At 36.4% G+C, this 15,010-nt stretch overlaps 1 protein-coding gene across 2 annotated transcripts; it reads right to left on the bottom strand.

Moving 5' to 3' along the window:
• Nucleotides 1-2,208: 2,208 nt before the first annotated feature.
• Nucleotides 2,209-14,610, bottom strand: LOC113054084 (LIM/homeobox protein Lhx6). 2 transcript variants are annotated; one of them, XM_026219394.1, is made up of 9 exons: nucleotides 14,130-14,610; nucleotides 13,453-13,524; nucleotides 12,861-13,043; nucleotides 11,081-11,202; nucleotides 4,456-4,673; nucleotides 4,268-4,368; nucleotides 3,312-3,407; nucleotides 3,056-3,230; nucleotides 2,209-2,325 (listed from the first exon to the last, which is right to left on the bottom strand). In XM_026219394.1, the coding sequence occupies exons 1-9, from the start codon at nucleotides 14,205-14,207 to the stop codon at nucleotides 2,246-2,248; spliced, it is 1,125 nt and encodes a 374-aa protein (XP_026075179.1). In that variant the 5' UTR covers nucleotides 14,208-14,610; the 3' UTR covers nucleotides 2,209-2,245. The 2 variants fall into 2 exon arrangements, with proteins under 2 accessions (XP_026075179.1, XP_026075178.1); XM_026219393.1 differs by having other exon boundaries at nucleotides 4,456-4,676; nucleotides 14,130-14,607.
• Between the last annotated feature and the right edge of the window lie 400 nt (nucleotides 14,611-15,010).

Consider the following 15,010-nt stretch of genomic DNA (forward strand, 5'->3'; position numbering starts at 1 on the left):
TATATATATATATATATATATGTATATGTATATATATATATATATATATATATATACATATATACATATATATATATATATATATATATATATATATATACATATATATATATATACATATATATATATATATATACATATATATATATATATATACATATATATATATATATATATATATATATATACATACATATATATATATATATATACATACATATATACATATATATATATATACATATATATATATATATATACATACATACATATATATATATATATATATATATATACATACATATATATATATATATATATATATACATACATATATATATATATATATATACATACATATATATATATATATATACATACATATATATATATATATACATATACATATATATATATATATACATATACATATATATATATATATACATATACATATATATATATATATACATATACATATATATATATATATACATATACATATATATATATATACACATACATATATATATATATATACACATACATATATATATATATATACATATATATATATATATATATACATATATATATATATATATATATATATATATATATTTTTTTTAAATATAATTATTATTATGTCAAAATTATATATATTTTGAATTTAATAGATTTATATGTTCAGGCTCTGTTTTAAGCTCTAGAAGAAATCCAGTAATCTGATTTGATCATTTAAGTATTTTTAACTAATAATAATAATATAAAAAAAAATGATGCACAGCCAAAGAAAGTTAATTATTTTTATTTTTACAAAACAGACATGTGGAAGTGGGGAAAAGTGCTTACAGGCTACCTGTCATAATAAATACAAGAAGTTAGAGGCTTTGTCCCCCATTCAGAACACAAGTTACAATTTGAGACTTTCCCCCGGTTTCAGACCTGTACACAGCTCCTATCTGTTCGAATACAACACCGCCGCTCCCTCGTCACAGCTGAGGCATATACGGCACACGTGGATGAAGAAAACAATGAAACACAGACACTTTTATCTCCCACATAAAGTCAGGACACTGCTTAAATAAAAATACATCACATGTACATTTTCTTTACATGTAGCCATCTTTACAATTTACTCAAGTGCTCGTTTTAGTCTTCCTCTTATGCACAAAATACTGTTGTTTGTCATTGATAATCCCTTCTTGATACTCAAGTTAAATATTTTCTTTACATCTTCTTGTAGAAAATGTTCAGAGCACTGTTTTTGATGTGAAAAACCTCACACTAAGATCAGTGTCATTTGTGGTCTATGACTGCAGGTAAAAGCAATGACAAGAGTAAAAGAATAAATATTAGGAAAGAAATAAAAGCATCTTTTCAAACTTTAGAGATTATTTTTTTAACATTTAACCTGGATCTAAAGGGAAACAATTTCACTTTTCTAAAACTATCTGCTTTCAGAACAAGATGTCATCAAATAATTGCATTAAATGCAAAATGCAGTTATGTTTACAATTAAGTGATGGGCTTAAACTTTTTAAGGAATTGAAGTACAATTATTTTTCAATTGAAATATGTGGACAAATAAAGACTGTGGCTTTTTAGGCCCCAGAAATCGCACATGCTTTGCATACGGGTGTAACAAGAAAGAAAGCAAGAAAAAGTGATCTGAACTGTAGCATAAATTAATTTCACTGGCTTAGTACAGATGTTTTTCGGCAAGGAAAATAAGATCAAATTTGTCTTACCACCTGGTCCAATGCCATTTATTTCCCCATCCACATTTCTTGTGCTTTTCCCTTTTTCAATCTAAACGTTTAACACTGATGCTGGTAACTTTACATTCCTTTTGAGTCTCCAAACGCTGAACACGAGTCAGACGAGACTGTCAGAAGAGAGGACGAACCAAGAGCGCTTGTCTTTTACAGTGTGTGCTCGAGTCTTTTTTTTTTTTTGTCCAAAAGTCCAGATCCCGGGCTTGGTGACAAAGTCCTAAATTCACAGGTCACGTCGGCAGTTTTCCTTAACCCAGAGCGACTAGATGCAGGCGAGTTAAATCCTGTCCAGTGAAACCAGAGAAAGGAAACAGTCTCTCTCTCTTTGCGAGTTCAGAGGTCAAGAGCAAAAGGGACCGTGACCCTCTCCTTCAGCCTGATCTGACCTCTGGGTCGGCACTGTGGGATGCAGGTCTGGAGCAGGAGGTCAGAGGTCAGAGGTCAGGGGTCAGTGCGAGGCGGGGGTGTTAGCGGCTGAGAGGGAGCTGCGGTAACGTCATGGCCTGATGAGGGAGGCTCTGTGTAGTGAGCACTGAAAATGGATGGCCTGTGAAACCAAAACAAAATAAAAACACCTCAATATTCATCTTTATCTGTAATAAATGTCACTTGATCACTTGATCCTTGCTGTATTAAAGTATTTTTTTTTCTCTTACCCTAAAGTTTTGAAAGGTAGTTTATCACAGTTTTCACTAAAATATTAAGCAATTCGACTGTTTTTAACATTGATTATAATCAGAAATGCTTCTTGATTATCAAAGCAGCGTATTAGACTTGATTTCTGAAGGATCGTGTGACACTGAAGACTGCTTTGATCTCTTTTTAATCATTTTAAATTGTAATATTTCACAGAATTGCTGTGAAATGCAGCCTTGGTGAGAATAACAGACTTCTTTCAAAAACTTTAAAAATGTAATAATTCCAAACTTTTGACCAGAAGTGTACTTTAGAATAAGGTTACACTTTATTTTAAGGTGTTCCTGTTACAGTGTAATTATGCATTTAAGTACTGAGTAATATTAATTAAATACATGTAATAACTATAAGGTTAGGATTTGGTTTGGCTTAGGGTTACTTGCATGTAATTATGCATAATTAATTGTTATAATAGTACATGTAAAGTGTAACAAGGACACCTTACAATAAAGTGTTCCCTAAAATAAATAGATTTTATATATTCATATTTATTATTATTAACATTTAAATGAAAAGTGGCATTGAATTGCAGTTTTCTTTCTCTTTGGCTGTAATGAGAGCAGCTCTGAGGAAACACTCACTTTCGATGTACCCGTGCAGGGCCACCATGCGTGCTCTCTCAGGACTGCCGAAAGGGGAGTAATGCAGCTCGTCAGGCAGCGAGGGGGGCATGCGGGCCTGCGGGTGAGCTTGAGGTGGGCCGCCGTGCTGTGGAGTGTGCTTTTTATGTCTCGCTCTGCAGTTTTGAAACCAAACCTATGAAAATACAACCTAGTGTCAAGATAAGCCATCTCTTTTTATTGCATTTGAATGGGAGCATGAAGAGAGTTTCGTCACCTGTATGACTCGTCTACTCAGTCCTGTCATGTCTGCCAACTTCTGCAGGGTCTGAGCGTCAGGGTTGTTGTCCTGTGCAAACTGTGCCTGCATTACCTGTGCATGCAACAAGTCTCACATAAGCTCATTTACTGAAGGGGCATGCATATTTGTAAAGAATTTATATATTTAAAATAATATCAACAATTTAATTATAAAATAAATGTACTTTTTTTATAGAACGGTTTATTGAAGCTTTAGACAAAGAGTTTGCATGTGTGTTTTTGTTGTTGTTGTTGAGTATCATATTTGATTCATCAGGCTTTTATGGCTCACACAGGATGATATATTGAGAATATGGAGCTCATACTCAAGGAGGAAATTATTCAGAGGCCTAAACGGAGCAAAAATATGCAATTTTGTGCAGTGTTGATATGTAAAAACATAATGCACTACAATACAAAGATGATTGAGAGATAACAAAATTTCTGATGATCATATTTTAACGTTTTTTCTAAAAAGTGATATATGGATAATCAAGTAAACCTAAGTTGCTTCAGTCCAGTAGATGTTCGTCTTGAAATGCCAACAATATAAATTATTCTTATGTTTACTTTATAAAATCAAAGCAAAAAGACTCATGAACCACAACCTGGAGGTGGACATTTTTGCCCTTATTCTAAAAGGCCTTTTACTTGCGAAGTATAAATGATCGATCAGATGACAGAAAGCATGTAGTAGATTGTAAAAAGAAGTATTGATCATGTTGATCATATTATATCAAATATGATACAGTAGGCTTTATAGGGTTAATGTTATAATATTGGTTGCTTGCTGATAGTGTCCCGTAAAGAGAAAATACTGTTTCAGATGTTTTTAAAACAATAAATGCTACTGAAATATGAATTCATATTGGACTGAAGCAGAGCTAAAGAGGGCTTTGCTTCCTCAGTTCAGACACTGTTTGATCGTCTTACCTGCAGTTGTTCTGCAGTGAAGGACGTTCGTGCCCTTTTAGCTGGTTTTGGTTGACTGTCCTGTTCTGACGGCACCGCCCCCTCCAGAGTGAGTCCGCTTCCTGCGTAAAAACCCAGGAAAAGTGGTTCAAACTAAAACTTTGCAGATTAAGGAGAGTTAAAGTGAAATGCATCTGAAACAAACGTACCACTCTCCGCGGCCCGTTTCAGGTTCTCCACCATTGTGTCGTAATGGATCCGACAAAGTACTTTCTCCTCCACCAGCCCGAACTCTTCGCCTGTGGACAGCTGCCGTTTGCAGGAGAAGCAGGCGAAGCAGGCCAGATGGTAGGCATTGCCTCTGGCTCGCCGTACCCAGTCGCTGGCGTAGATCTGCCGGCCACAGCGGGCACACTTTGTACCAAACCTACTGTGAGACAGAGAAGAGCTTGAGCATCAATACTTATCCCATAAACAATAAAACATGTTGTGATGTGCTTAGTATTACAACCCATAAGCTAGTATAATGATAGACGCATTAGTGCATTTTGCTTCTCGTTCTGAATACGTAATAGAAGGCAGTTTAACAGTGAAACCTTCTCTCTCCACAGAAAGCAGAAAATAGATATAGGCTGAAGCGTGTCCAAAAGATAACCGCTAAGCGTGTCAGACACGGCTGTGAAACACTCAGCGCAAACAAACCACGAGTAAATCTCTGAACCGCAGGTCGACAGGAAATATCTGCTGATAGGATACAGGATTTGTATAGGATAAACATTTTTTAATATTTACTTTTAAAAATAAAATATAGAATTGTATGAAGTAAATTAACAGGAAACTGCATACTTTAGATACTTAAAACTAATTTAATTTTTTCTTTTCATTTTGTTTAAATTAACTACACTTAAAAAAAAATCCAGATTATTTTACTATCTGTTTATTTATTTATTTATTCTGCAGTTCCCTGACATTACTAGAATATCTGCTATTCACCATTAGTCACAATGTCCTTCAAATATTTGCGAACGCCATAGGTTCTCTTTATTGCAATAATCTGCATACTACATTGTGATTGGCCTTTTCTGTTTTTCATCCGTTCAGTTATATCTCATGATATAATACACTGCTAAAGTTGATGCAGAAATGGAGTTAAGATGCTGCATGTTATTGGTGTTACTGCTGATGTTAATCATCACATTCTCAGCCAACTGTGATTTGTAAACCACATACATATTTCATATTTAATATTTAATTCAGCCCTGCATTTTCAGCAGCCGTATGGCCGTGTAGTTGCTTATAGCACCTCTTCTGTTATCCTGCTATCAACAAGACTCAATAAACAACCCTGTGGCGATACTAACCAACAGCAAGTACTCCCATAATGAAGTGTTATTTTGACTGGACGGGGTTGAACATGCCGTTTTTTCAGTTTTTTTTTCTTTCTGACCCAGACATCACATTTGGGTGACCAAAGAGAGATCCAGTGTTGAGAGGACTAGAAGAGACTAATGCTCTGCAGATGGCTAGGCACAGCCCTTTTTTGGCCTGAATCTGAGCCCCCCTCCACCTCTGTCATTGGGAGCCCTTGTGTAAACAGAGTGTCACACACAACCTCCTCCAACTGCAAAGAAACACGGGATATCGAGATAGCCATGCATGTTTCCCCTGTATACGCTACTGAAGAATGATGATACTGGCCCCGAAAGTCCCACAGTGGGGCCCTCGGGGCGTGCATCCACTGGAAATGACATCATAGTCCACCAGGGAGCCCCACGGGGCTCAACAAACCAGGAAACTTGGACCAGCACTTTGTGTGTATGTATAATAATTTGTCTGTGCCAATCAGCACTGGAGCAGGATGAGCCAAGAAGCAAAAACAAACCTGAATCAAAAAATATTTACAGTCCACTTATGTGCAAAGTATCGACACATAAAACACACCTCACGTATTAATGCCTGCAAAAAGCATTCAAAGGGCTTTCTGTGTACATTGCACACCATATTCTGACAGCATCGTCCCAGACAAAGAATACAACGTTTGAGTAATGATGCATTTCAGACATGTGTTTAGAGGAGAAACATTGTGGAACGGAGCCGTAATCTGTCATGGCAGTTCATTTACCGCAAAACCTTTCAGAAAAGCCATGAAGATCTTAAGGGGGTTTTGTTTTTGTTCAGATCTGCCGCACGTCTGATTGTGCGTTGTTGTGCTTATTCTGGATTTATTTCTGTCCTGCAGATCATAACTCGCCGGGGGAAAATTCCTGCAGCCGCAAAGCGTTTCCCTCAGCATTGAAGGAATTCACCTTTGGCTGGAAAAGAGAAGCTTGTGGAAGTAGAAATTCGGTAAATTCAATTTAATATACTCTCGGAGTATTATAATCTGGGGGAAATCTCCCTCTCAGAGACTGCTGAGACATATTAGTGGTGTTTGCTACGGCGAGAATCACTATTACTATTGCTCATGGTGGTTTTTCAAAACCCCAAACCGTGAATTTGTTATCTTACTCTTCCCATTCCATTGCTTGTCCAACAGGCATAAATAATACCACAAATCTGACGACTTTCTGAAGTATGCATTTCCATTCCTTAGCGATTGCATTGGCAAAAGCTGGTGGACGATAAATTGTCAGAGAAACAAGGTAGACATATGTCAGCCATCTAGTCTTGAATCTAGTTTGCCAAAAAAAAAAAAAAAAAAAAAGTCATTATTATTCACCTTCTTGTTGTTACAAACTTGAATGAATTTCTTTCTTCTGTTGAACGCAAAAGAAGATGTTTTGGAAAATGTGTTTAACTAAACAGTTGCTGGTAGCCATTGACTTCCGAAGTATACTATGAAAGTCAATTATTTGGTCAAAAATATTCTTTAAAATATCTTCTTTTGTGTTCAACAGAAGAAAGAAATTGACACAGGTTCCTTTAACGCAAAAACCTACTTCCACTGTAAATAGTATTTGAAAAGCAGTACCTGGATAAACTACTACTTCCGTCGAGTTTCTGATGTGCACATTCTATGGACTATCCCATGAGGCCATGGGACAGGATTTGTGGATGCCAGTGAAGCAACCAAGTGGCAACCTTCCACTCTCTCTCGTGTAACCAGCAAGGAAGTGACTAAAACTGAAATTCATCGACTGGCTGCTAGAGGCTGGCTCCAAAAGGGAGTCAGTCACATAGACTCCCCATGTTAAAATGCCCAAATTTACACTAGAAAAAAAAAAAAATGTTTACAGCCTGGTAAAAAATGTGGTTTTGGTCTACATAGCTCATTTTGCCCTTTATGACAACTGTGAGGGGGGTGAATTTTTCTTTATAACTCATCCGTTTAAATTATATTAAGCCTTAAATTTCTGCATAATTAAGGGTGTGGCCACTTGAGTTATAATGTGTATTGCCGCTGCTGACACTGCTGTTGAGATACGTGGGCGTGGTTTCATCAACCAGCTCCCGCCTCTTTGCCCATTTTCGATTATCCACGAGTGATGTTCTGCCAAGATGCCGACAGCCGGCCCCGCCCACTTCAGGCTTCAAAAACGCTCTTCAGAAGCCTACGGGTGACATCACGGACACTACATCCATGTTTTATACAGTCTATGGAAGCAACACAACTGAGGCCGTAGGTCACATGACAGTAACAACACGCCGGATGTCTTAATTTTATTCATGATTACATTTATTCTATATAAAGCATACTATTTTATGTTAACAAAATATCAAACCAAATGTAATACCTAACAGATAGTATGAGATTTCAGACAACCTAGCAACCTTAGCACTTATCTACAGAAAAAAAAGTATATATATATATATATATATATATATATATATATATATATATATAGCTTTATTCCCAAACATATCCACATGTTGAAGCCATTTTTCTCTGTTAACCAGAAGAAGAAAAAAAAAACACATTTCATTTTGCCATTGTAATTTCAGTCACTCGTATAATTTCCTGCATTCTCCACCAAGTTATGAGTTACACAAGCTCTGTTTACTTCTGTTTGCATTTAAACAAGAAGTCCTGTACGCGCATATGGCCATTACAGTACGTCATCTCCTCCAAATCTAGCGATCGCAGCTCCACACAAGCCCACTCGGGTTACCGCCTTACTCCATCACCCTGTCCTTATCCTTTGGTTCCTCTGATTAACAGCCTCCTCTGACTTCCTGTGTGGCCTGATGCTTGTGTCTTCGTGGCTGTTTCTTTTTAGTGTAGGTACAGTCTCCGCTCTGACCCTTACCGCCAGATCTGCCCCCCCCACATACACACCAACCCCCCTATGATTTCCTGTAATTACACTCTATTAGAGCAGCTGTCAATCTGGCCCAGATGAGAGACTATCACAAATGAAACAGATCTCCTTATGTTTTTTTTTTTTTTTTTTTTTTTTTTGCAAGATATCAATGGAGATCCTTTTTCCTCCAAGCATATGATGGCCATCCTCTATTAGGGTTGTGCAGCACCAGCGTAACAATCCAGCTGCCAAAGACAAACATGGCATCATATTCATGAGCCTGTGCTACAGGTTCTCCAATCACAAGTCTACTTATCATGTTAATGGCCAAAGAAAACAAATAATATCTAATCAAACTGATTGAATAATTTGACCACATGGCATGACATCTAAACTTAAACAAGTTTCGGAATAGATTTATGTCCAGTTAAATTATTAATGGGTTGCAAAATTATTATTATTATTTTTACCATACACCATACAAGAACCATTTTTGGTTCCTCAAAGAACCGATCAGTGAACAGTTTTCACTGTTTTTTCAGTGTGAAGAACATTTTTAAAATCTAAAGAAACTTTCCGCTATAAAGAATCTTCTGTGGAATGGAAAGATTCCATGAATGTTAAAGGTTCTTTATGGAACTATTGATTATCGATGAGTGTAGAGATAAATGTACAGAATTAGTTTCAAGCAATTATGTTGAATGCTGCGTTCTGTTAACTGCTAGTGGTAATGATCTCAAACACTCGTATGTGCAGAAGACTGAAAAGAGGGATGTTTCGATGCCACTGGAAAAAAATACATGTTCAGTCTACTTCAGATCACCGAACCGACTCCACAAGCATCTAGCTATTACTGTCTCTTTTTGAAAGCAAACCTGAGTCAATCAGTATTTCGCTGCTGGGGATGTCCCTGCGATTCCATGTCAAAAAAACATTAACAATTTATATGATTACATTTCCTGATTAACTCAAATAATTAGGGAAAAACGCTTCAATCTGAGGCTGTATTTTGTTATGCCAAAACCAACATAAACCCCTGTGGTTGCTGCTTTGACATACAAAACTGTCGAGGAACAATAATACATATAGGAATATTTTTGATATCACATTAATATAAAAAAAGAAAAAGAAAAAAGTTTTTGTATGTACTGTATATATAGAGATTGTATTTAGTCGTTAAGATCACACTTTACATTTTAAGGTCAGTTAAAAGAAATATGAATATTGTTCGCATATTTATGCTAATACAATACTACATATTAAACATTTGGAAGAATTTGTAAAACCCTTGTCCATTTCATTGAACTGCCATAATTTCAGATTGTACTAAACCACAACTCGCCATCTTCAGAATATGGTTTCATCCATAATCACATCTATAACATAATCCCACATCAAATCCACTTTGTGGAGTTTTCTTGCATTCCTTTCTACATTTTCTGTGCCAGAGTTCTCAGAGTTTTGTAATCATGGATGAAGAGCCTGAGAGATCCTGACGCTATAGACTCAACACAACTGCTCAGTGTTGCTCAGTGAAGATCAAGGCATTGATGTACCATCTTTTGGAGCATCTCTTCAGATCATTGGCCTTAACGTAGAAAACAAACCCTCTCCTGCAACACAGCATTGACTTTAAAGGGACCAGTCAGACACATTGAAGAAGGCTGGACAATATCACAGTGCCATTCACAGGCCTCGCTGAGTGCTCTGCAATCATGCCATATCACAGCTCTTCTAGCCTCAATGCAATCTCACAGCTTCCCTGTCGGATCTCCCTCACTCCATTCCTTCCCATCACCATATTACTGGATCTAAACCAGAGCTTGATATGTCTCAGACTGAATTATGTAACTTATGATCGATTTCTAACACTTTCAGTCACATACAAGGAAATATTGGCAAATTTATCTTTACTAATAATGAAGTAATCAAGTACTATTTATACCTCTCATTTACTATTGACACCATATCCTTTTGTGTGTAGTAAAATATTTATTTTAATTAGTTTATTTATTTTTGCATAATCCAATGCACACAGCAAAAATGTGCTTCTAAATTGGTCAAAAATATGATTTAATATGACTGAATCAGAAACACCAATTAAAATATTTTAAGTTGTAAAATAGCTATTTACTTAGAATAAGCTATAACTTTCTAATTTTGATCAAAAATCATATATATTTGTTTATGATTATAAAACAAAACGTAGTTCTCACGAAGCTTTAGAGAAAATAAGATTTTCTAACTGTTGAATGAATTAGTTTCAAACACGAAATACTTCTAATAAATCGATTGGTATGAATGTGACGTTTCATGATGTTAGCGATTTTTAAAGTGTTGTCTTTTTTCACTGACTTTATCATTAGACAATTAACTGAATTAAACACGGCGTAGTACGTAATGATATGTATTTGTTTAAGATCGCTACTTAAAGCAAAAAACGACAACAACAAAAAAGTATTTTTTAGCCTTAAACCGCAACACGCAAGACTCGCAACCCATTTCCAACCATAAATAAACAATTACGCAGTAGCTATTTCGTTTATATGCACACCTGATATTTCTGAGGACAGAAAGTGAAAACTTACCCTACCTGAAATAATCCATTTTACAGAAGATTTCCTTATTTTTAATGTAGCAGCTGCTGTGTTGACGTAGTGACGTCCTGCAGACGGAGCACTCCAGACACCTCACGTGCCAGATCAGATTATTAACCTGCAGCAAACACAACAGACAAAATGAAATTAGAATAACAACAACAATTGAAAATAAATAAATTAGCTTTTTTTATTTTAAAAGGCTACCTTTATGTAGGCTACTTATATTTTTTGCATTTCATAAAATGCGTGCATATGTTGTAAAATGAAATGTCAATGTGCATTAAAATGAAGTAGAACCGCACGCACTTGTTTCTGTATGCAGTTTCAAAATTACTGCCATATAAATATGTGATAGCCTACTATAGGAAATGTTTTGTTTAAAATTAAAGTTGTGATTTAAAATTAGATTCTGCTAAATATTTTGTGAAAATGTCATTTGTATTGCCCTGTGTTTAAAGGTGTATGTAATATAAATGCAGACGTATGCACATTATGTAGCCTATTTTGCTGTATGTTGCAAACGGAAAAAAATGTATAATTAATCATGTTAATCAAACTTGCAACATAGCCTAGAAATGTGTAATTATTGATATTTGAATTTTGATTATTGATAGGATCTATTTGGGTTCTAAAATGAAAATTAACCATGTTTTTTTTTTTTACATGGAACATTTATGACACACGGGAGGTGCATCTTAGAAATATTTATTTAAGGATTGTGTCGAAAAAAAAAAGTGTAATTAAGCTCTCAGACCCCAAGAGCTGGGGAAAAAATGGAAGTGTACAAAAAAGGAGTCGAAGTTCGTTCATCCTAAATAAACAGCCATAAACAAACTGTTTTATTATTTTCCACAAAAGAGCAAAACTCGATGGTCAGAGGCAGCGCTCCCGCGCAACACACGCACTTCCTGAAAAACAAGCAGACCGAGAACACACGCACGCGAGCCGGAGCACAGCGATCCTGTCAGCATCTCCACCGAAAAACGGCTGATCATTTTTATCAAGCAAAACGAACACAATTTATATCTGTGGTTAAATATATATATATATATATATATATATATATATATATATATATATATGCAATATTTTTAATCATCATTCTGCTGAGATTTAGCCTACTTTTTTATACGATGTAGCTATGTGTAAAAATAACAGCAATTTCGAAATTAACCTCTTTTCCCGTTCACATTATTGTATTATGCTCCTCTGACCAAACCAAAACAACATGCAGACATTACAGAAACCTGAAGCCATATCAAAGTTGGCATGCATTTTTCAGAAATATGCCTGGTTTTAATAACGTTTCTACTTCTGATCAATCTGACCCCAGCAACATTTATTTAAAATAAAATAAAAACACTGTAGAAAGTACAATAAAAGTAATTAATTTATTTCGTATTTACTCATTCATAGGCCTACATAAGGGCTCTGAGACCCAAAACGTAAGTATCCTCATGTAAAAATATTTTATTGAAGCGTTTAGGCTATTCAAAATCAATTATTTAGTCAGTCACTTTTAAATAGCCTATATTTTTCGATCTATAAAATTAGCCGCGTTGTATCAGACTCCAAACATGAGCGCTAATATAATAGACAACATGTAAAATAATAATAATAACAAAAGCACCACTTCAGGTAATGCTATAGCTCCTAAATCGTTCCAACTAATTTAGCCTGCATGCGTTTAACGAAAAGTCGGTCAAAAACTCCAGTCCAAACACTAATTTCAGTCGTCACATGAGACACAAACACACACTCACGCCCTCGTACCTTGAGCAGATATCTGTCCAGGATCTCGAGCCCGCAGCTCGCGCACACGTTCTTCCCGGTGCACGGCTCGGAGGAGGCGCTGGACGCGGGCGAGCAGACGGACGGAGTCGAGGGCGGACTGGGCGAAGAGCGCGTGTCGTCTTTCTCCATAGCAGACCTGTGAGATTCTCCGTCAGACTGCGACTGCAAGAGCCACAGAGGAAAAATATGACACTCTGGAAATCATGACGTTCAGAAGGTTATTTTATTGACAAATAAAAATAAAAATCAACCCACTGTAAAACTGAAAACCATAAAGAAAAATAGTACTTCACATTGATTTGCTGCACTTTTTCGAACATTTCGAATTTAATTAGCCTACTTATAAAGAAAATCGAAACTCGTCTTGGGACAGCCTGAAGTAGTCGTGTTAACTTAAACTATGCAGTTTACGGGGAAATTCAGTGACATTTAAAGCGCACTCCAAGCGCAATAATATAAAAGCCACCATACATTACATCAGTAGAGTGTTATGTTGTGGCTGAAGGCCTTTTCTGCAAAAGCAAAACTCTCTGAACTCGCAGGGACATTATCGCTGCTCGTGCACACTCACCATCGCGCGTCCGTGTTGTCCGTCCACGCAGCGTGATGCTCCCGGTGTGCTGTGCGAGTCTGGAGAGATCACCTACAACACAGTCAAGCCACAGTGCTCCGTGTCAGGCATGGTTCCTGCTCTATATATGCGTCAAAAAACAATAAAAACGCGTTTAACTGTGCATTGAGTGCCTCGCGACAAAAGCCCCTGTTTTAATGAAGCGATTTCAATTTGGATTTTTTCCCCCCACACTTAACCCGTGCCGCTTCCCATAATCGTATTTCCACGCAATCCAGGGAGCTGAAAAAAAGAAACTTCCTGCAATTACAAATAGCTTGAAATGCTCGCGATAAGAGGACCCTAGAGTGTCAATTTCAACTGCCAATCAGAGGAAGCAACGGGCCACCCAAAGAATTGCAAATTTGATTTTTAATGGCAGTAATTAAAATCTAATTTTTCCTCTGCAGACTTGGCGTGTAAAGAGGATGGACCGCGAATCACACTGTTCAGAATAGATCCTGATTCTCATGACATCACTCTAAGATGAAGATGTTACAGGCTGCAGGAGATGATACAGAGGACTTTCACATCGAGCAACATGTTGACTGCTTCTCCAGTGAAACCAACCTTTTCTTCCAATGCAATTAAATAGAAAATATTAAGCATAACTGCATATTATACGATAAAAGTCTTACCTGTTTTGAAGGAATTCCATCGGATAGAAACTGATTTCCCTCTGATAGAGGGGCCAAAGCCTCATTTTTCCAATACATTTGACGGCTTTACCTTCTCTTTCGAGATCTTCAAATTGCTTTAAGCGTTTTCTGTTAAAATGTGTTATCCCATGTGGTCAAACTCGGTCTGATGTGATCCCAGTTCGCCGTTTCTTTCCGTACAGGCAATCAATAACGATCGGTAAAGTAATAAAAACGTCTCAAGTCTTGACATTCGTGATGGTCAATGAGCTGCAGCAGACGCGCGAGCGCGAGCGGTTCGTCGGGACGCCTTATTTAGAACCGTTTGCGGATATTTCCTACTTTTCCCCTCTTTTGGGATGCAGTTGCTTGAGCACAGGAAGTGGAGAAAATTGAGGGGCTGGCAGGTTTCGCTCCTGCTCTCCTCATAGGCAGCCAGAGCACAGCCTACCTTATGAAAGTTTACAGATCAGATCAGAGGGAGGGAAGAGATGTGGCCTGAGCGTAGCGGCATTTTGTGATGCTGAAACCTTGCATGTTTGGGTTTGAACTGTCTGATAAATTAGCGATTAAAAATGATACTGGACGGCTATTGGTCGATATTTAGCCCACCAAGGATGTTATTGCTATCGAGTGTATTGAGATTTAATTTTAAAAATAAAAAGTAGCCTATTAATATATTAGGCTATAACATTTCAAATATTTTTTAGAATAATCAATAAATTGGAATATAAAATAAGAAATATGCACGATTTTATAGAGTAGCTATTAAATATAAAACAAAATGAATTATACTTCGTAAAAAAAAAAAACAGTATTTGAACATCAGAATGTTATTCGTGAATTGTTATAATAGCCTAGTTAGTTAATGTGCTTCATGT

This window comes from Carassius auratus, chromosome 35 (assembly GCF_003368295.1).
Source record: "Carassius auratus strain Wakin chromosome 35, ASM336829v1, whole genome shotgun sequence".
NCBI lineage: Eukaryota > Metazoa > Chordata > Actinopteri > Cypriniformes > Cyprinidae > Carassius > Carassius auratus.

Bases quoted from the DNA above. Each gene is read 5' to 3' on its own strand.
- LOC113054084 (XM_026219393.1), bottom strand. From the start codon at position 14,207: ATGTATTGGAAAAATGAGGCTTTGGCCCCTCTATCAGAGGGAAATCAG. The intron at 4,677-11,080 runs GTAGGGTAAGTT...TCTGTCTCACAG, and splicing joins TGTAAAATGGATTATTTCAG to TAGGTTTGGTACAAAGTGTG. The intron at 4,369-4,455 runs GTACGTTTGTTT...GTTTTTACGCAG, and splicing joins GAAACGGGCCGCGGAGAGTG to GAAGCGGACTCACTCTGGAG.